This window comes from Excalfactoria chinensis, chromosome 4 (assembly GCF_039878825.1).
Source record: "Excalfactoria chinensis isolate bCotChi1 chromosome 4, bCotChi1.hap2, whole genome shotgun sequence".
NCBI classification, from domain to species: domain Eukaryota; kingdom Metazoa; phylum Chordata; class Aves; order Galliformes; family Phasianidae; genus Excalfactoria; species Excalfactoria chinensis.
In genome coordinates this window covers 70,539,531-70,562,102 of record NC_092828.1, presented here as the reverse complement: position 1 = coordinate 70,562,102, position 22,572 = coordinate 70,539,531, and the positions used below count along the sequence as shown (strand labels likewise).

Here is a 22,572-nt window from a genome sequence, read left to right as displayed (position 1 = left end):
GATGGTGCATACCAGTGTTGTATGCAGGCTCCTGTTCATTGCTGGCAAAAATGCACAGCTGATGGTGGTGGTTTTGTTGGGAAATACTGTTCTGTTTCAGAGAGCTTACTCAATCAAACAGTGTCACTGTACGCTCTCCATCTGTTGTCGTTTCCATGGAAATAAATAGGAGGCATTACTTTCAGAGCAACCTATGTATATCAGGTCTACTTTCCAACTCACTCCCTGGCCCTCTTGGTTCACAGAGGTGCTCCACCCCCAGAGATGAATTAGTAACCTTAGTCCAAATTCCTCTGTAATTGCAGCACTTATCAGAAATGCCTCAAAATGCTCCTCTGGCTTTTCACAACAATCCCTGAACATGTTAACACAGCAACAAATTCTGTAACCCCAGGAAGGAGAGGAAAACCAAGTTAAGTCCAAAACAAGGGAATCATGATATTCTTCATTCCTGGTTGAGGGAACAAAATCTCTGATGCTTATGGCAGAAAACAAGTCTGAATTCCAAAAGAACAGTGCGGTGTGGATCCCTCCCTCACTAAGCGGCAGCCAGAACCACCAGGAAATGGACTCATCAGGGTGCACTGCTCAGATGAGACCAGTGCTTCAAATGCAACTGTGCAAACACAGATCAGTGCCACGCTTTGGGGAACAGCCATAAAGTAGCAGTAGCATAAAGTAAAGCAGCACCTCTAAGGCAGCAGTCCCTGTAGCCAATCTATCCGCACCGAACAGCAAACTAGAGCAGTGTGAATGATAGCTGGCCATAAATTTCCTCGTGTTAAGAAAAGTTCTGGAAGGGCTGTCCGGGTGCTGATGCTGGAACTATGGCATGAACACCATGAAAACATATCCATGTCCAATATAAATGTATTGATTTAATTAACAATACATTGAAGATGAGTAATATACACAATGAAACCCAGTTTTAACTTGCAAATGAATGTCAATTTTAATTTAAATTTAGAATAAATATTTTTCTTTCATTAAAACTATTATAACAGTCATCAAGAGAAGCACTCGTGTCACATGACAAAAATCGACTCATCACAAACTTGGGCACTAAAGCAGGAGAGCTCCTTCCTTATGCCACCCCACACACATATACCTTATGTAATTCTATACTCCTTATCAAAACTGCAGGCAACAGAAAGCACCGTGAGAATGTGCCTTTGTGTTTGCTTAAACCAATACATTGTATGGAGGAGCTGAATTTTTGCAATCTGATGTTCAAGTAGATTCACCAACAGTGTCAATTCTTTCAAAGCAGGCCATACACAACATACTTTTGAACTTTAAGGATGTTGTAGGTCTTTGAATTGATTTCTTTGCTGAACTTAGGTAGCACGGCTTCTTAGATAGACTAATGGAGTAAGTTAAGTGTCTCTCCAGAGTATAACAGAAGGCACAAAGGACCTCATTTTCCAAGAAATGTCACTTAGAGGCACAGACGACTTCTCTGTACTCTGATAGTCTCTGTGTATTTATAATTTACATGAGCCAGACCAGGCCCTCCTTCCCAATGGCAATGTTATCAGCAAGGCAGTACTTTCCTACAACAAAAATAGTACAGAAACTTGCACGAGAAAAAGGAATTTGAAAACAGAAGAACCTTCTCATAATAATTTCATAAACTGAAGACACAAAGATTTAAATCCTCTGGTAGCACTGAATAAAAAGGACTGATATATTCCTCAGCTCCTCCAAGCTTCCCAGAAAAGCCCAGACAATGTTTCTTACCTCCTGCTCTGCAGAGATCAACTATAATAGAAAAATAGACATTCATGTTCCTCTCTTACGTCATTCTTTGCCACTGGGGCTAAATTCTCTGATGAATCTTCCACAACTGTGAAACACTTGAAAATATTTCAGATTTGTTTCTAATCTTTCTTATTATAGTAATATATTTGTAACTTCCTTTCTGGTTAGCAAAATGGTTCTGCACCCTGAAATCACTGTCAGGACATACAGCAAGCTACTGGCCCCTAGAGTTTTCTACAGGACTAAGAAAAGTTTGTGAAATCCTGCTACAAAGACAAACAAGGTTTGGCTGTCACTGTTTGTAGTTAAGCACACTGTCAGTCCAGTATTTCAAGTCTTGAGTCCTTCCGAACATAAATCAAACCAAACAAATGCTGACTTCCATGAATAGAAAATTCCTACCTTTTCCAACAACCAAAATCATTAAAACAAAACAAAACAACAACAACAAGAAAAAACCCAGACCAAACACATTAAAAAACCCAACCAACCAACCAACCAAATGGTTAGTACAGATGTGGTACTAAGGGATGTGGCTTAGTGGGGAAATACTGGTGGTAGGTGGATGGTTGGACTGGATGATCTTGGAGGTCCAAGATCCAACCCTGGTGGTTCTGTGATTCTATAAACCCTGCTTGGCTCAGTAGCTCAGAGCAACTGGTCTAACCCCAGCCATAAATCCTACAGCTGTCTTATGAAGGAAAGTAACCAGGTTTTGAGTTACTGTACTGCAACTGTTCATGGCTCAAGTAGCACATTCATGTTGTCCTAGCTTCTTTTCCTCACTCTCCTTAATGCACTTGTTCCATCCTTGACTGGTTACAAAGTCAGTTTTTAAAGATCATTTTCAAGGTAGTTTCAGGCCTTGTGTTCTGTTCAGATCTCTAAAGAATTTTTAGGGATGTAACAGCATGTTTTTATGTACAGTTCTTCTCCTTTTCCTTGCTACTGTATAACAACTGAAGGTAAAAAAGTGTCAAAGAAACACAGAGATACAATCCTGCAATAAATCAGAATTTGCTCCTACATGTGCAAATAAATTAGGATTAAAAACAAAGGATGAAGATTGTGCCCTAGCAGAGAGCACTTCAACAAAGTCTGTGTCTTAGACAGAAGCAGAGCGTAACTAACACTCAAGGCGCTGGATCCTTCTCCAAGCTGTGGATGCCCTACATGCACTTGGTCCTCTCCTTTCCCCATCCCAGCCCCCAAATCCAAACTATTCACAAATAAAAGATATCCTATTATCACCAAATTAACTTTGCATAAAAACATATCGTGGAGTATATTGATAGGGAATAAGGAGAAACTGACATAAAAATGCTTTCTCTTCCCAAGAGGACCATTAAGGCAAATGTAAACAATACAGTATCTGGTATTTTCATGATTATCTAAACATTTTCTTCAGTAAAGTAACAGATAAAGCAAACAAGTGAAACTAATCATGCTGGATGGAGCTGTAGTCTTCTGACAAGATGTATTTTGAAGTTTGTTTCCAAAACTGTGGTACCTAAAGAGTCCATTCAAACTTCACAAATGAGGGAGAGTCCAAAGCATAGTCAGTTAATTAGATATAATGATGTGGGAAATGCCAGATAATTAACTTCTCCTCCTAAAAGATTTATTTCTGAATGTCAGGTTTGGGTTATTTGAGGAGAGTGAGTGAGAAACTTGTCCCACCCCATAAAAATTAACTCATCTTTATGAGACACTTCTCATGAGCCAAGCAATCGCACTGTTGTGTAGCTGATTAAGAAATTACTGATTGCCATAATATTACACCATGATGCCACTGTACATAGAATTTTAATATTTTTACCCTTGCTACAAGCTGACATTGTCTGCACAAACCAGAAATAAGTCTTTCATTCACCCCATTTGCTGTGAAAAAGAAAAAAGGACATTTGATACAAAAGAAAAAAATCAAGTTAAAAAAAAATAAAATAAGGAAAATCAATGACAAGAGGAAACGTGATTGGGAAGATAGGATTTGGCGTTTTTAAACTGCATAATCAAAGCTTCTTTGTTCAGAAAGTTAAATTGCTGCCTAAGCTTAGGGGGGGAGAAAAAAAACAAAGACACTTGAATAGATGACCCTGGAAAGACTGGGTGAAGAACTTGGGTCTGTGATCACCTGTTACATCAGCGCCTCTCAAAATCACTTTATCACACTGTCAGATCAGCTCTCACAGGGGGTACTGCAGCTAAAGAAGATCAAAGCACGAGCCTGAATTGGAGTACCCAACCAATTCATCCAACCAAGCAATTTCTACAGATGAACTTTGTTGTTTTTATGGAGTGCACAGAATACTGAAGACTATCATGCATCAAGAATTCTAGTTACACATTTGCATCCCCTCGAATGGCCTTTCCCTATCTCCTCCTCTTCCTCTGTTTTCTTAAGAGTGCAGATAACCAATACATATATACCTTATTATTATAAACAAACCTGGTATTTTAAAAATAAGTTATTGGCAGCAGTGCAGCTACTAGGAGGAGAAAGAATGATATTAATTGGGTGGACAGTTATGAGCCTTGATGTGTATTATCACACACATGCTTAACTCCACCAAGGCAAATGTGCTCAGTTATCATGGGAATATTCAGTGTGTAAAGTTAGTAAGAGCTGTGCTTGTGGGAGTGCGTCCTGGGGTACCAGACAGAGCAGGACAAAAATCAGTCATACTGCAGCTCCAGAAAGTAAAAATAATGCTTAGGGAATTTCTTAAATTTTCCAAGATTTTTTTTTTCTTTACATTGAAGTAAACAGCAGAAAACATCACAGTCTTCCATAATTAAGAAAAGAGAGAGGAAGAGAGGAAAGGAAGACTCACCACTACCCTTTTCCCCCACAGACTGTCCTTTCTGCCAAGGAAACTAGAAAGGCAAAGCAGATGAGAGCACATACCTAGCAAAGATGCCTGCTTCTCAGCTCCCACGTTAGATCTTTGTACAACTTGATACAGCCACTGCACGGTCAAACTTGTATCCATGCTTTAATTAGAGATAAGAGGAGCACCTACTGCTTGCATTTACAGCCTGTCTGGTTCATGAGCAGCAGGAGCAAGTTTAGCCATCACAACTGTTTGGCTTGTGCCGCTCTGATGCATAATTTCAGCAGGGGAGGCTTCTATAACAATTAAGCAGAGTCAGCTGAATATGCCCCTAAATTTTGGCAAGTGCGGCAGCACTGCTTTACCCTTGTTACTGTACCTCATCCTCTGCTGCAGCGCAAACATGCTATCAGAAGAATGCTTCTCTCACGCTTCATGCTGACAGCATGCGGTTGTGGCAGCAATTCTCCATGAACACGTAGGACACCCATTCTGCTAACTCATCAAGTTTTAGGGAAGATAAGCATGTCAATGTCCCATCTCCTAACACTCGGCTAAAATTTTAGAGAAATTTAATGAATTTTGAAAAATAAATCAACATCGTTTAGTGTGTTTGTATCACACAGATTCATTGTGGAGACAAAGGAAAAGGAGAAGTATGAAGCAGAAAGAAGCAGACGGATCTTGCAAGGATCTGAAGCAGCAGTCACAAGAGAGGATCAAATGAAGTTTTTAATTGTAACAAGTGTATTTCATGTGGCTGAATAAAATTGTCAGATTGTGAAGAAAAAAGGGAGTAAGAGCAAAAGAAAGAGACTGATTTCCCTGCTAAGGAAATTGGTAGTTTATACTGCAGAAAACAGAAATTAAGATTAAAAAAAATAATCAAATTGAAAACTATTGTAGGCAAGCAAGGTGAGAAAGAATATGATCCTTTGGAAACTGAACAACACATACATTAGTACAGATATAATACCCATTATATTGCCAGAAAGAACAAATTGCTCAATACCATTTCAAGAATCACGGTTGATATAAATCTGCTTCCATCCACTTAAATCACACGTACTAACTCAAGCTGCTCCAGCTGTGAATTCAGATTTACATTTTTTATGAATACTTAAATGCAGTCATTTAATAAATTTGCTGTAATTTCAAATATATGTTAAAGACACAGATCAAGGGATCCTACAGCTACACCTGTCACCACACCATGTGCACCATTATGTTCAATGGACCCATTAATACAGACAGAAATGGGGAAGGTCTACCCACAGACACACTTAGCTAAACTGGGGCAACTTCAGGAGACACTGGGGTTATTTCAGATATAATCAAGCCAGCATCATTAAAACAAATAAACAAAAATGCTCAGAGCACTTTAATCTATTTTGGATCACTCATTACTACTGAGCAAAGCAGTGGAAATTTTACAGCACTTAAAGTACTTAAAAATCTAATCTTTATTTAACGATCATAGTTTTTCAAAATAAGAATCATTAAAAATATAGCGATGCCATTGATGAAAGGCTACATCCTATAAAATGAGACAGGGGATTTTCTTTCAACGTTCAGGGTTTGTTTAGCACCGAGTCAGAACAGCAGATTGTGCCAGCAAGGGGACAGAAGCTGCTCTGAGGGGACAGCTGCTGAGCTCCTCCAGTGAATCCTACAGCAAAAGGAGGATGTGATGGAGCACCCAGGCAACTGGGATACACACCATTAACCAAGTGACAGAATGAAAGATGGAAAACTTTGGAGGGTAAGTGTAGATGAACACAATCAATGCATCATTTTTTTTTATTATTATTATTTTTTTTAATAAAACAAATGAGAAAGACAGAACTTATTGTGAAGGCAGGACTGCAGACTGGGTTTGCTCATGGTTTTCTTTGATCCTAAAACAAAACTATGGAAATAGAATAGCCTGAAATGGCCTTTTGAGTCTGCATTCTTTAATCAGTTAAAATAAAATGTCTCTGTCCCCAAGGACGTGGTTTAGATTGTTTAGACCTGTTAGCAGCCTCTGGGGTTTCACTGTCAGCTCATTTCAACATAAGTTTATTAACTGTCTGTTTCTAATGCAGCTCTCATATGTATATCACTGCTCCAAAAGTAATGCCTCATGTTTTATGATGTAGGCCCACAACATCAGAGGCAGATACTGGTGATATGGCAATAGAGACTGAACCAATATCCCATTACACTGTGTGGCCGTGTGACAGATGGCAGCAGAGGTGCAGTCTGGCAGAATGGCATCTGACATGGAAGTGAGGATGAAGCAAAGGGGTGAAACTGAATTCTTCCATGCAGAAAAAAATGCACTTTTAAAGGGACATTTATCAACACTTGCTAAATGTTTCTGGAGATCCAACAGTGGATGCTGAGCAAAGTGAGGCAGGGGACAGTATATTTCAGCAGTGGCAACAGCTACATGAAAGTCAAGCCACATTCTTGACAACCTTGCATAGTTGTCACACTACAAATATCTTGATCAGGTCCTCCATGTGAATCAGCAGATTATGATCAGGGTACTGAGTATGGATCTGAATATCAATTTTGATACATTGGAAACAACGGTGACAACATGCAATACAGCAAAGTTTGTGCAATGTGGGTCCCACAGATGCTCATATAGGTAGAGAAAGAAAACAGTATGTCAGGATCCATTGAACCAATACAAGGCTGAAGCTGGCAGTTTCCTGTTAGATCATGATGAGACATGGTATCATCACAACCTTGTGTCAAAATGGCAGTCCATGGAGTGGTAACATGAGAATTCCCCATCAAAGAAAATGTTCAAGATGCAGACCCTCAGCAGGTAAAGTGATGTGTACTGTCTTTTGGGATAAGGAAGGGATGATTCTTCTGGACTTCCAAGAACCCAAACAAACTATCAGTTCTAGCCACTAGATCACGATGCTGACTGTGCTGAAGGCTCAAATTTCCAGATTCAAGCCAGAGAAGAAGAAAAGCTTTCCTTGCAAGACAACAGCTTAGTTCTCATAAGAGTCTGAAGACTATGGAGCATCACTGTCAGTCTTGGCTGGACTGTCCTACCACATACACTGTTTAGTACAGATTTGGCATCGTCTGACTTCCACCTGTTTGGGCCAAGGAAAGATGGACTGCGTGGGCAACATTGTCTTAGCAATGATGCCATCCTAGCAGCTGTGAAACAGCTCTGCTGGTACAGATCTTTACAAGCATAGTATGCAGGCTCTTGTTCATCAGTGGCAAAAATGCATAGCTCACGGTGGTGACTATGTTGAAAACTACATGTTTGTAGATGAAAATTTGATCAAACAGTGTTACTGTGCTCTTTGTATCCCTTGTGGACTCCATGAAAATAAATAGGAGGCACTACTTTCAGAGTGACCTATGTCACTGTATTGGTTGTTAATAGACAGATAGTAGCAAAGATGGTAACAAACGTACAGAAGGAATAAGCAAAGGGAAACTCACCAGTGGTGGTGCCTTAGCTGAAGAAGCTGGGGTGGTCCTCACTAGAGAGCAATCTCCAAGAGATACTGCCTCAGTGGGGTCAGCCCTTAAATGAGGTCTCAGAGAAGGTGGAGTCGAGCTCCACCCCTTCCGGGAGCACAGCTACATCACTCTCACCTGTGCTCCCACAGCTGACCCCATACTTGCCTCAGCTGATTAATCAGAGGTTCAGGCTGTGATTACCAATCTCCCATACAGTCACTCATAATCCTCAGTCTCATGAATTAGGGGAAGTCTATGTATATGTTGTCTATAGGGATGTGTAATTCAGTGTACCGTTTCATAACCCAGCTGTCAGCAGAGACAACATTTTTATAATACATGTATTGTATGCGTGCCAGTACGAGATGAATAGTCCTGTAACCATAATCAATACCGTTCATTCAAACTACTGGCAGTGGCATTTCAGACAACTGGCAATTTCATCAGTTTCACTGGGCTGCCCAAAAATAAACAGCTTGAGATGGATGAATGATCTCTGAGGCTATCTATAAATATTACTAATCTCAGCTGTTTGTTTTAGGGGGTTCATCACAGGGATCTGCACAAGTCTCTCATCAGTGCAAAAGGCACGGCAGGCTTCAAGAAACTAAAGGAACACTGAAGAGTTTAAACGTTGTTTTTTTCATTCACCCACTCACTGCATTTATATGCTGATCCCACTGAAAGCACCAGCACCCCTCCAGTGCTTCAGCAACCCCAGCTCTGCAGGGAGCTTGCGTGGTCTCGAGATCTGTACCATCTCGAAGTCAAACTGGATTGATAGGAAGCTCCGATGCCCTGAGCAAGCCTACCCTGGGGTAACCAGTTCTAAGGAAACCAGGATTTCAACTACTTCAGTGCTAAAACTGCCCCCTCTCCATAGAGATTTTGAAAGTGAAATAAGCCCAGCAGCTCAGTGGGAATGAGACTGAAGCTGAGGCTGATGGGCATGAGGTGAGCCCAGGCAGACAGAGAACAGAAGGCACCATTCACAGACCAATTTGTGTCCCCGGGAAGTGAAATAGCTCTTTCTTAAAAATTATACTCTATCCGCTTCTATCTATTAAAGTAAGTTGGGCACAAAGAAGAGGAAAATGAATAAAGGCAGCTGACTAAAGGGAAAAAACACACCTCTGACAGTGAGGACCCCAAATAAAACTTTCAGATTTGTAAAATGGAGCAAGGCCCGGCTGCTGAGGGCTGGATGCTGTGGTACTGCTGCTGTCCCATCAAAATGCTGCAGAGCTGGAACTGAGGATGGGGCTCTGAATGCAGCTTGCAGGAAAATCTCCTAACGTGGGGAATGATTTTTGAGTTTTTGACCCTATTTTAGCTGTTAGGAATCACGGTATCCCTGGTTTGCGCTCTAGGGGAAACACAGGAATGGTCAGTTCTCTCACAGAGCTAGGGGATGACACTTGTCTGCTTCAAGGCAGGATTTGTGCTGCCACGAGACATCACTGCAGAGAGCTCAATACACCATGGACTGCAGCAATTCCTTCCTAGCAGATAACAGGAATGGGAGCCAAACCTCCGTCACCTCAGCTCTTTTCCAGAATGCAGTGTTCCAGGAAACTCCCTCAGAGGAGCTCTGCAGAAATGCCCAGGCCTTTTGAACACACCGAGCAGGATACAATGGTTGGGTGACCAAACAGCTGCTGTGCCGAGCTAAAACGTCATGCTGTGCCAACTCCACCCATAAGAAATCCCTGCTCATTCTTAAAGCCTGTTGCTCAGAATATTGATAAACTGGCAATTAAAATAATCTTTAAATTATCGCACTCACCGTGCTTATTGCTAGGTCATGATGTGAAGGACAATTAGCACATCCTGCTGGGATGTCTGTAGCTTAATCTTCAACACCAAAGACATGAATGGCATCAGCTGCTTCTGAAACTGAACATGCCCTTCTGAGTGGAATGAGCCCAGCTGCACCATGGAAGCTGCCTCCACAAACAGAAAGTCAATGCATGTTAACATGAAAGCCACGGTATTTTTGAAGCAGAATTGCACAGAGGGCATTTGTAGAGAAGCGCCAGTTTTTAAAGGCGAATGCATCAAGCCACAGATCTTTATTGCTTTGATCATCAATATTTTAAAGTCACTTTTTTTTCCTCTGTATTGGCAATAACTCTTTACACCTGCATGGTAATTATGCACAACACTGTACACTTCCCTGCGGCACTCAAGAGTGGGAAGCAGTCACAAAACCAACAGAAACTAAAGTGGGTAGGAAGATGGTGAAACTGGTACAGTCTCTCACTTTCAGATTAAGTGATCAGATAGAAGCGCACCCCAGTGAGCCAGCAGTGAGAGAGAGCCTAAGGGAAGAGCTCCAAGAGGATGCAGGCCTGCAGAACTGCAGCTGGAATGCACTGAGCTCTTCCTGCAGGCTCGGGGGAGAAGCAGCCCTCAGTGGGCTGTCCTGCAGAACAAAGTCATGAGGCCCTGCTCACCACTGGGTTTCATCCCAGTACCTACCTCTATAGGATTCTTCATCCAGGAATAAAACAGGCAGGTCAGCGTGTGAGAAGCTTAAAGTGCTATTGACAATCCCACAGCCATTTTGCAGATTTCCTGTCTTTGGAGATTTCCGATACTACTTGCAAGTATGTACCACATACACTGAATTACACAGCTGAATTTCCAGGAAACTGAAATGACAGATTCATATTTTACATGCAGCGTTGTCTAACCTTCTTGAAAACACAATTAACAATCAATATTAATTATGTTATTGCCAAGAAGATTTTAATTCCCTTTAAGCGAACTCTGCAATAGATTGAATTCAATCCGGCCTGCACAAGAAATACTCAGGGCTGATACAAGCATTTTGAGGGACTGCATAGTAGAAAGAAGAATCATATAAATCCTGTTTGCAATTTTGTCCAGGAAGATGCCACTTTAAAATTTATGTGAAGATCCTGATGAAGGCAGAGTATTCCAAAGCAGCAGACTCTGGAATCAATTAACAAAACAATTCTTATTAACACAGGGAATCTCCTGACATTATCAAGGAAGCATAAAATCTTTTCAGAAAAGCCTGCAGGGAAAAACATACTTTAATATAAAATTGCATCCTCCAGAGTATGCAGAGATTGCTTCTACGCAGATCTCAAATGCATCTTATGTGAGAGAGGGGCTCATACTGCAAAACAACACAGTGAGAATTTAAGGCAGGAAGTGCAGATAATTTCTCTGAATAAAGCTTCCAGGACAGTAACTGATTTATGTTGATAGCTATCCAGGCTAGAGCCTAACCAGGCTGCAGGGGTGAGCAGCATCACTCCTCATGGAAAATAACAGGGTGTTTTTACAGATGAAAATAGCTTAAAACATCAGCTTTACGCTTCCTCCAAAAGACCGTGTTTTGTCAAAGATCTGTTCTTAACTCTACAGTGCCTCAGAAAAAGGTGCCATGTTTTTCAAACAGTGCTACCGCTATTGATGCACGGTGAGACACAATGACTTAAATTTCACAAGGAAATCTATGGTCTTTAATGTCACCCAGCCTTTATTCATACAAGAATTGCAAAATCCATACACTGGTGCAGAGAGAGAGAGAAAAGTATTGAAAGGTTCGCAGCTGCAAAAAATACACGTATGTGGAAAAAGGGAAGAAAGAAAAATGAAACCCTGGAAGTGGGGATGGCATCACTCCTGCTAAAAGCAAGGTCAGCACTTCGCACTGGAGACTACTTGATTTACTCTATTTTGTTTCAATTGAAAAACAAAATCTTTCCTTGGCAGATTCTACTCTACACAGTCTATTACAGATACTTCTGAGACACCCAGCATCATTTATAAAGGGACACTTATTACTGCTGAACGTGAATGTTTTGTTAAATTTCCCAAAGTTGCCAGAGGAAATATGTGCGACGCAGCACAAGGGCCCATTCAGCTGGCTGCTGGAGAGCCTGGGCAACCTGGGCTGAGAGGTGTGCAATCTGCCAAGAGGCTCAGAGTCTCCCGTGAAGGATACGTAGGCTGTCCCAGGACATGTACCTCCGCTTCACCCAGAGGACTAAAGTCAGGCCAATACCCCATGAGGGACCACTCTGGTTCTACCCTTTACTGGCTTCACTCCTCCAGACTCCCATGGAGCTACTGCAAATTCATCTGCTGTAAATCAGATCAGAATAAGGACGCACTATGTTCCTTGACTGCCTATATTTACTTAATGGAATACAAAGAGGGGTTTTTAATCCTATTATGGTTGAACAATGAGGCACAAAACAATCTAATTCTCAGTGGTCCCCGCAGCCATGCACAGCTATTGCACTGCATGCGATTTCTTCTCATGTTACACAGCACAAAACACAACTAATGCATCGGAACACAGTTTTTAAACAAGACACTGTGGTTGTAGGAGGCATTTCTACGTTTACCACAGTGAGTATGCAGTAAAGCCATACCAATCCATGCTTTACACAAGGTAACTTCTGCTCCTGGAGAGCCAAACTAGAATAGTGGAAAGCTTCAGGAGAGTTCCCAGGTCTCATTTTGATCAATTTGGGGCTTATCTTACTGCCTCTTCAGGCAATAAAGTCAGTTGCCTGTAGATGGTGTGGAAAGACATGCTATACATACTTGAACTGACAAAAATTGTCTATCCATAAAATCCATCACAAGCAGCTTGAACAATATACACTGGAAAATATAGACAGCTTCTTCCAGGACACACATACACACAATTTTCTCATCCATCACCTATATGTCATCAGAAAAATTGGACAGAACAGGTGCTCCAACATTGAAAAAGACAGATTCACATCAGCAGAAACATTATGCTAACTGATACAGGCTTCACCAAATTGTTTCAGTCAGGAAAAAGAAGTACAAAACCCAGAAACCACCATTTTCAAAACAAAACGTTAGGATTTATCTGAAACTGAATCAATTTCTGAAGCCTGAAACTATTAAGGAAGCTTTTATTCTTAATTCTCCAATTTTCTGGTTGATCCCAAGCTAATCTCCAAAATCTTTTTGCAAGTATATGTGAAATGAAAGACCAGCGAGTTACACAGCTGCTATCTTTTCCCATCATATCCCAATGTTTCATGTTTCAGTGGTTTTGAAATCAGGCAGCATGATATTCTGGGGTATCCAATCCATTTATAGGATGCTCAGAACTGCAGCGAGACCATGGTGTTATGGACACAGCCTGAGCTGTTCAAGGAGTTCAATGTAAACATGTTAAAACTACCACTGATTAAAATAAGAGTAGGATAGACATTATGGTGACATAACATCCTCAGGTCCAACTCCTTTTGCAATACTCCACAATAGTAGTGAAGTCACTCTGATAGTGTCACCAGATCACTAAACACTTTGGAGAAAGATGGTTGAGTACATTAAACTCGCAAGACAGTTCTGAATCCCCCAACCAATTCAGATTCTGTGCAAGGTTAGACCCTGGGTCAGTCCTTTGCAGATCAATGAACACTAATTAGCTCTTATCTAGGAAGAAGGAACGCATGTGAACTGGAGTTTTCTGACCACCGGACTTCATTAGAATCCAAACTTGGTGACATAAGTGGTAAGGCCTAAGGAGACAAAACTCCTACAGCTGATAAAGATCAGTGCTTTACATGTTCTCTTCTCAAGCCACCTCTCACTCCCCACCTCCATCCTCTCCCAAAACAATGAGAACAAAACTGTAAAAGAGTCTTAGGAACTTAAAGATCAGGATTTGTCCCACAATGCAACATGACTGTGCATCCCAAGCCATGTTCACTAAGGGGCTGCAGTGTCTCTATCTCAGACTGAGACCTCTGAATCAGAAATCAGATAAAGAAATCACGGAGTTGGCAATCCCCAAAAAGCACTGCCCCACCAAACTGTTGGCAAAGCTGGCAGGTTTCAATTACGGCACATTCTACAAACTTCAGTGGGATAAAGCAACAGGCAATGCTGCTTCCAGTAAAGACAGTTCTTTCTCCTACCACTGAAATAAAGAGCAGGTCAGGCAGGCAGGAATTGGGCTCGTGCTGTGCTGCAGGAGTGTGGACCATGCAGACCTAGGTTGTGTGGGAGGCAAAGAACTTCCCAGTACTGAACTCACTTTCCTTCCAACAGCTTTGCTTACTTTAGGCGAAGAGCTGAAGTTTTCTCCTTTGTCAAGTGACAGATCAGCTTGCTGCGCAGCAGTGACACGTGCTGTCCTAGGTCCATCAGTGGCAACATGTCTTTTTCTAGCAAGGACAGCGAATTAGTAGGAACTCATTTCCATTTATTTTTTCAGAAGAACGAAGAGTACAAATGTGTTTGCTGTTTTGTTTTTAAGAAGGGCTAGCAGTGAAAGAAGTGATCAATAAAACAACATTTTTAGCTACGGCTCTCCACATTTCTCACTGCAAACTGTCCTGAAGTCTTTGCCTGACACAGGCAAAATGTATTACTCCTGTATAAGAAATGGCAAACCTGTGCTACCAAAAGTAGCCAACTGACTTACTCCAAACCAGGTTAAACACCATCAGATACCCTGCAGTTTCTGAAGTTTAACCCCCTGACCACATGGGCTGGGCCCAAATGCTTGATGTTTGCATGTAACAAAACTAGTGCAGGGGAAATCAGCACGCACCTTGCTTGCATCAGTCCAGGAGAATGAAGTATGAAAATAATGAAGTATACACTGAATAAAGTAAGCAGGCATGGAATATGTCCTATCAGTAAGATATACATTTCCCACATAACCACATATAATTTTAATGACTGCTCTTGTGTTAGAAAGGATGCAAGACAGCAGTTATCATGCAGTTCTTGAATTAAAATGGACCCAAGAAAATGGAGTCATCGTGCAGTTTTGCATTATTTTTAAAGATTCCTGATCAGAATTGCAAACATTACACCTGACGGAACACCAACAAATGCAGGCCCAGTTCATGGGCTGCATCAAACATTCGGATGCAATCACGGAACTTATATCATCATGCTGTAATCTGCATTTTAAAACAACTTTCAGCACATCTAAAACATCCATGTAGTCTGGTGAAACAACTGCACGAAGGCGATGAGCTACGTCACTCCATCCAGCAGAACAGCATTCATCAGAGCTACTACCCAATTCTAGGAGAGCAATACACCTTTTTTAGAAGTGCCTGGGCAAGTTATCCCAGTGCAATGCCATTGCAGGTTGATCCTTGTGTGTAAGGGCTTCTGTGCCTCCTGTGCTACGTGTGTGTGAGGGCTACACGCTGCCATTCACTAATTTAGAAGCACTTCAGATGATAAAGCAGATCCACTGCCTCAGACTCCACAATGGGGACACGCATGAATGGCTGCTAGGTGGATTCATTGATATTACTGCTTCCTACATTTACTCTTCCTCTTTATGCAGAAACCTTACTGCCTGATTCCTCTCTTGCTCTGTGCAAATTTGACAGTTTAACCTGTAACAATTACATCTTAGTGGTATCGGCTACAAAGGCATGCAGTGCCTCTGAATGCTTCACGTATAGATACGTGTGATAAATTAACTCCACGTGTTTGGTGCTGCAGAACTACCTCCTGGCTCCCTGACAGAGTAAGAAGGTCAGAGTAAACAATGTGAAACTGTGTGATAGCTATGGATCTCCACACTGAAATGCCTACAAACAATCAAACAGTCTGCTTTGCATTTCTCACTCTATGACTGCATGGGAAGGACTCCAGGATTTTTCCAGCTCTGAGGTTTTTGAGGTATCTGATATTCTGAAGACCAACACAGAGCAGGTAACATAACTAAAGGAAGCACACCTCAGCCTCTGATGGGCAGCATAACACAAACATGTTGGCTTAGAAGAAACAGAATCCCCATGGATGAAAGCTGGAAATTGCTTCATTGCAATGAGCAATACACAGTTCTAGAGAAACTGGTTTGATCTGGATTAATAATTTTTATGCTCTTATTTTTAGAACGTTACATTGTTCTAGTGGAGGTACAAGGCCCTGCGTAGTAAATACAGCTTTATGACAATAAGCATGGAGCTTTTAGGCTGCCTACAACCTCCTTTAGAATAGGGCCCTGGCCCTCCAATGATCATCCTTTACAGTAGCACAGAAACTACTGATTCTAGACTGTATCTTAAGTGCCAAACACAAAATCAGCACAAACATTTTCTTCACAATAAATGAACATGAGTGTTATTTGGCTTGATTTGAGACATTCAACATGAAACCAAAGTGTTGCTGCTTTAAAAAGAACATATTCTAATAACACTGTAAGGATGCCTAACTAAATCAAAATTAGCATTCCAGAATGGGTAATGACAAAATATGTACTCTAAATGGAGAAACACTGAACTGCTGGATTGTGGCAACAAAGAATCACTAAAGATGCATCAGCTCCCTCATTTTACACCTTCCTGCATAACAAACCTATGCTTGCAGTGGGATGGCCTCCCACCTCCCTGACACTGAGCACTGTGAACCCAGAGGAAAGAAACCCACTGTTTTCAGTGGCTTTTTGGACAAACTCTGAAGTTAAAACTGCTCATAAACTGTTGGCACATGCTGTTTCCCATCATGGCATCTCTATTTCCTCCTAGAGATAAACTATAGCTGTTTATACCTTTCACTGGGACTTGGAGTTAATCAGTAGCTCTCCAACCCATGCCAGCAATGTCATAGGTCTTCCAGACCCTATGCTATATAGGAGAAGTGGAAAAATTGATGTCTGCATCTTGCTGAAACTAAACAAGTAATTGGATCTCTTCATGATGTACTCTTCATTCATTCAGTGAATACACAGAACTTCTCAAAAAAGTGCCCATTTGTATCAGTTTTCTTCCTTCCTTCTTCTTCATCTCCTTCTTCTTAACGTGAGTTAAATTGAATCCTAACATCTACCATGTAAATGCATAAGTATGTAGTGGAGGAGGAGAGAGAGGAGAACCAGCTCATTTTAAAATGACAAGATAATAAAAACCAATTTAAAACAATATTGTTTCTTCTGCTAATGCTGAGTCAACATTCACAGTAATGACAAATCTCCTGCTCTGCCATGAACCAGAACCAAACTTCAGTCAGAACACATACTTCTTCACTCTTTAATCTACCCCAGTATTGCAAAAGCTTTGGCTCTTAAGCTAAAAATAGCTGATCTGCTTTGCCACACAGAAGTAACATAGAATGCCTGAGCAAGTTCTGCAGCATAAAAAGCATTTTTGGGGGGAATCTGTAATCAATGGAACAGCATAAAAAGCAAAGTTATTTTGGTCTTTTACTACAGTGGGAGAAACTACAGCGCAATCCGCACTGGGAGAGTTAGGCACCTACCCTGTGGTTCCTACTGAGCGAAGCCACCAGCACATGGCCCAAACTTGGCAAGGCTGTTAGAGACATCCTTATGCTTTTGGCAGGAGGGAGCTGACCACTTTCAGCATCAGTGTCCTCTGCCAGCTGGCCAAAGAGCACACAGATGCAAGGGAAGCAAATTATCTGCCCGCTGGCAAAAAAGAAATGCTGAGCATCACGTAAGGAAAAACCCTGTGTATGCAGGAGTCCACATGTGTGACTGAGTACGCATGTGAGCATATATATATATATATATATGTTTATATATATGTATATGTGCACCTGGGCTTTGGGAAAAGGAAAAAATACAGTTCATCCAGCAGAACTGTCTGCTGCTAGCCCTGTGGTACCATTTTCTGTAACATTCTCACAGTAGCAAACCGGCACTTGGACTGAAATCTGAGCTGAATCTTCAACATTAAACAAAGGACTGCAGGACGCTAAGGAATGATTTTCAAAGAAAGTCAGAAATCTGACCCCATTAAAAAAGTGCTCATATAATCTGTCGAGTGATTTTAGCAACTTAAAATAAGCACGTAATTACATTTACCCTCTTTTCTTTCCCCTTTTCTTTTTGGTTTCTTAAAAAGGGAATGCCTGCAGAAAAACAACACACAGAACAAACAGACAAAAAAAAACCAAAACCCAACCCAAAACAATACACCAAAAATTAGCAAAACAGCCCTTCTGGGTTCAGAAGATGCATGAGAAATGACAGCAAAAATAAGAGGACAGGAACATGCAGCCAGTAGGTTAGGTGCAGCTGAGAGAGGGAATCTGCCTGTCGATTAATTAGATTCTGCAATCAAACTCCCTTTCTCCTGTACACATCCCATCGCTATCATTACACGATCAACAGATTTTCATGAAAACTAATGCTTTCTTCAGAGAAATTCTGTGGGAACTATGTATATCATTGCCTGCATTTCGAAACATTTCTTGAAAACTATACGTAATGCACAAGCACATTTGTTGGCTGTAAAGGTGTACAACAGCAATTTTTTGCAATGACAGTGCAGAGAGGGAATATGAGATCTGTGTGCTAATGAGCTGACACTGCAGAGGCTAGAGCAGTGTTAGTATAGTGCACTACAAGTGCAGAGCAGAAAGACATACATGGGCTATTTCTAGAGAATACAATCCACAGAACTACACATAATTCAACATTAATACTAACATCCTTCATCACAGATTACAATGAAAACGTGAAAGATGCTTCTAGTGATGAATTTATACCTTTCAGTTGTTATAGCCATGTTATTTTGAAAGAAAAAAGCTCACTCCCACTGAGCCTTTTTGCAGAAAACACCCATGTTTTAGTTCATTTTAGACATTCGGGTAACTTTCTTCCTTTCTGTTTTTCTCTCAGTTGCAACAAGCCTCCTATTCTAACAGCTGTTAGCTATTCTGCCAAGGCCAAACGATAAACTTTAATTCACCTTTAATAAGCTTGAATTTTCCTCTGTGTTTGCATATCCTCTCTGTGAAGGTATCACACAGCTAAATAAATAGATGAGTAGATAAACACAGAGTGAATGAATACCTTATGCACGTGCGTAAATTAAATATACAGAGAGAGGCTCGGTGCTAGCAATGAAGCAGGGAATGCATGTACATGAATCAGATTATGCATCATTTAACTGAAAAAGGATTGTGAAGGAGGGGTTTAGGGCAGGAATATTCTTTTGCTTCTAAACAACTTTGTTCTCATGTTGGGATACTGCCAAATCAAGCCTACTAGAGGTGGGCCTTTTATCTCTGGCTCATGAGGACACTTTAGAAGAGATTTTTTTTTTCCTGCCTTGGGAATGCACCAGATTGCAGCAAGTAGGATGTGCAGTTGTACAGTACAAACCTAAGTCTCTTCTAAGCAGAGCCCAATTCCTACACACACGAACACTTACTACAGCTAGTACTGTACAACACAGAGCAAAGAATACAGATTATTAGCTGATGGGTACAGCCTCTCAGAGGCACTAGGCTCAACCCACACAGGCTACTCTGCCTGATTTCCCTTCAGCTCCATTATATATCCCATCACAAAGTCAGTCACAGCCTTTGTCTCTGGTGCAGGCAGTCAGAGTCACTGCAGCTTTCTCTCATATGGACTCCTGCCAATTGCAAATATTGATCAAAAGGTTGTGTGACAGCACCAGAGACAATTTATGCTTATCTTCAAGAGAAGCAAAAATGTTGTGGGAAGAATTCCTTCGTGGCAGCACCCTGAAATTATCTGCCACTCCAGGAGGAAGCAAGGATAGGATTAGGGGCTTGGGAGCCAGCATCTTTTACATGTTAGCCATGTAGTATGAGGGGCTTAAATCATTCATCCTGGTGCATCGATGTGTATGAGCATTCTGATCTTCAAAGACAATTGCTTGCAGATCTGGAAAGAGCAACTGTTCTTCTATTTCTTTCTGTCTCTATTTTAATTTGAGCTACTGAGACCTATCAGCCTAGAGACTTCCACTCGCGCTACTATTTTCTTACCAACACTATTACCAGATGGTTAACATAGCTATGGCCAAGGTCACCTTTTCATTTTCTTTCTTCTGCTTCCTTTTTCACATCTTCTATTTTTAAATAGGTTACTGTAGGTTGGTATTCCCTTGTCTGTGGTTTCTCCAGAGGTTTGAGTTTCCCAAATTTTACTACAGTGGCAATATGTGTTGGAATATGCAGCCCTGTCCTACAGAAAACCAGCTCATCCTGCTACTATCACCCCGGCTTTCACTAAGCAACAGCAAAAATCATTAGATGTCACAGGATGAGAAGCACGCTGACTAAATAATACATGGGCTGCCTCTGAAGGCGCGTGTGGTTCACTGGTCTTGGTGGGATCTGTGAAGAAGTGCTGGGAGAACTTTTAAAAAACAATTAATCACTAATCGCTCGAGCAGTTTAATGTATTTAGTTCAAATCCATATAATTGATATTTAGGAGACTATGTGTGAGATATAACCCTCTTGAAGGGATTACACTGATTAAGGATTAATAGTCAGATGTTTGTTGTAAGAGCTGTTGAGGCAGGATAGGATTAGTAAAATAAGATGCAAAGTACAGACACAATTTTATTTACCCAATTTTTTCCTACTTTACAAATATTTTAATTGGATATAATTACACCCCCCAACTTTTAAAGGTCCTACTTCAAAGCCCTTTATAAAGTGTAGTGCTGCATTAGCATGAAGCAGTCACATGGGGGATACATTAGAGTATCAACCCAAAAGTTATCCAAGAATTTCCTTACAACGTATTTCATAACCACCACATTTCTTGGGAAATACCTTGGAATTCTGGGAAGGATACTCAAGAAATGATAAGAACAATCCTAACCCCAACAAACAAAACCGAAAGAGACTATTCAATCATGAAACCGTTGTAAAATAGGAGACTGCAGTTCTCAGTGCACTGACACTTCAGTGCAGTATTTCACTACAATGCCTCCTCTTTCAAAATGTTATCCTGAGAGTGTAGGGAGAGGAATCTTGTTTGTAGCACAAAGTTACTACGCTGCACTCAGAGGTCCTTCAGATCACGCACAGATGTATCTCTGTGTGCTGCCAGGTGCACGCAACTACCTTGCAAGAGGACTCCATTCATTTTCAAAAGCCTACGATAAAAACTGCATAAAACTGAATATAGACACATCAGTAGAACACATATTCGGGAACCACTTCTGATAAAGGAATGCTGTTTGAAATGCGGAACACGCACCAGTCTTTCAGAATGGGATTTGGCATTTTAACACATTACCACCACTCAAAGTTCTATTTTGCTTCCTTTGTTAATAAAGGCTCAAATTATACAGATGCATTTCTCATGCAGAGCTGTTTCTCGTGATGCTAAGCATTCTGATTCCATCTTCTCTCCCCTCAGCTCTAAAGACATTCATCACTTGACAGACTTCTCAGCTTTTAAAAGGACTTCACTGTAAGGAAAGAAGCTAGTCTTTCAGGTCAGAGGAGGTATGTAAGCCCCTCTAGTTCTGTTCCTGAAGGTCATTTGTGATCAGCTGCTCCCATTTTATTCCTATATAGTATTATTTGCAAACAGCCAGGCTGGAGCCTCAGCAGAGAAGAGATGCTATCTATCTCAGTGGCAATCCACTGATCACAGCTGCACAGTGATGCCATATGCACAGCCTGGTTGTTTTTCTGGAAAATAAAACTAAAAATGAGGGGGAAAGTGGTGAGGGAACTTTCCCTAAGGTATTATTCAACCACATAATGCTGCAAATCCACTGAGCCTGATGGCAGCACGCACATTTGTTGCACTGTATCGCATGAAGAGGGACTCCAGGCTGCCGGGGGCAAAGGGACTGGAATAACAGATAACAAAGAAACGTATTTTTTTAAAAGCATGTATTTACTTACAAGCATTTGTCACTGAAAAACTGTTGGAAGAATCCAAGTGATCTACGTGGTAGTTCAGATGGAAGGGCTTTTCGGTGGTGTTTTGGTTTGTGTTGTATAACTGCACAGCAAACCGAAACGCACTGTGCTCCTGAACAGTGTTTCTCATGAAAAGTCCACCTAGGAGAGGAAGAAACCGGAAAAAAAGAGAAGGAAGAAGGCATTTCAGAGCGGGTTGTTAGCGCAGGCAGCGGCAGTAAGTTACATTTGCATAGCGCGCATCTCGGCAGGGTACGGACAGCGCAAGCTGTGAGCGTGCAGCTGTGGCGAGGCGCGCACGGAACGCTCCGAGCCCGAAGTTGGGCTGCGAGGCACACGCACATCGCAGCCCGGTGCCCCGGAGCCACCCGGAGCCGCAGCACCGCGACGCGGCCAGCTCCGCTACCCCGCGGGGGACGGGGGCAGCGCAGCCCGGGAGCGGCGGTGCAGACCACCGGAGCGATGCCAGGGGTTGCGTGGCACGGGCTAGGCGGGGTGCGGGGTGGGCACGGCGCGGTGCGGTGAGGACTGCAAGCCGTGCGGAAGCGGGGCTGGAGGAGCGCGCACGGCTGAGCGCTCCCGACAGGGAGGAAGGGAAGAAAAAAAAAAAAAAAAAGCGAAAAAAAAAAAAAAAAGCAAGTTTCCTCTCACGCACAGCCCCGCGGCTCATTCGGCCGCAGGTTCGGGGCACGTCGCTGCGGATCCACGGCCATTCAGCGCTCCGCGGCACGGGATGCGCTGCCTCAGGGCGCGATTCCGCAGGAGCACGGAGAGCAAACCCTGCGTCGCTGAGAGGCGGACGGAGCGCATCCCGGGCACCG

General features: G+C 41.9%; 1 protein-coding gene across 4 annotated transcripts in view; it reads right to left on the bottom strand.

Annotated features, from left to right (window-relative positions):
- GRIA3 (glutamate ionotropic receptor AMPA type subunit 3) overlaps window positions 1-22,572 on the bottom strand; it is a 139,694-nt gene that overhangs the window by 116,436 nt on the left and 686 nt on the right. For all 4 annotated transcript variants that reach the window (XR_011903529.1, XM_072336381.1, XM_072336380.1 and 1 more), the window contains exon 2: window positions 21,734-21,892. Coding sequence is in view for 3 of the 4 variants with exons in the window: in XM_072336381.1 (XP_072192482.1) it covers window positions 21,734-21,892 (159 nt within the window). In the remaining variant the exon portion in view is untranslated. The remainder of the gene's footprint in view (window positions 1-21,733; window positions 21,893-22,572) is intronic.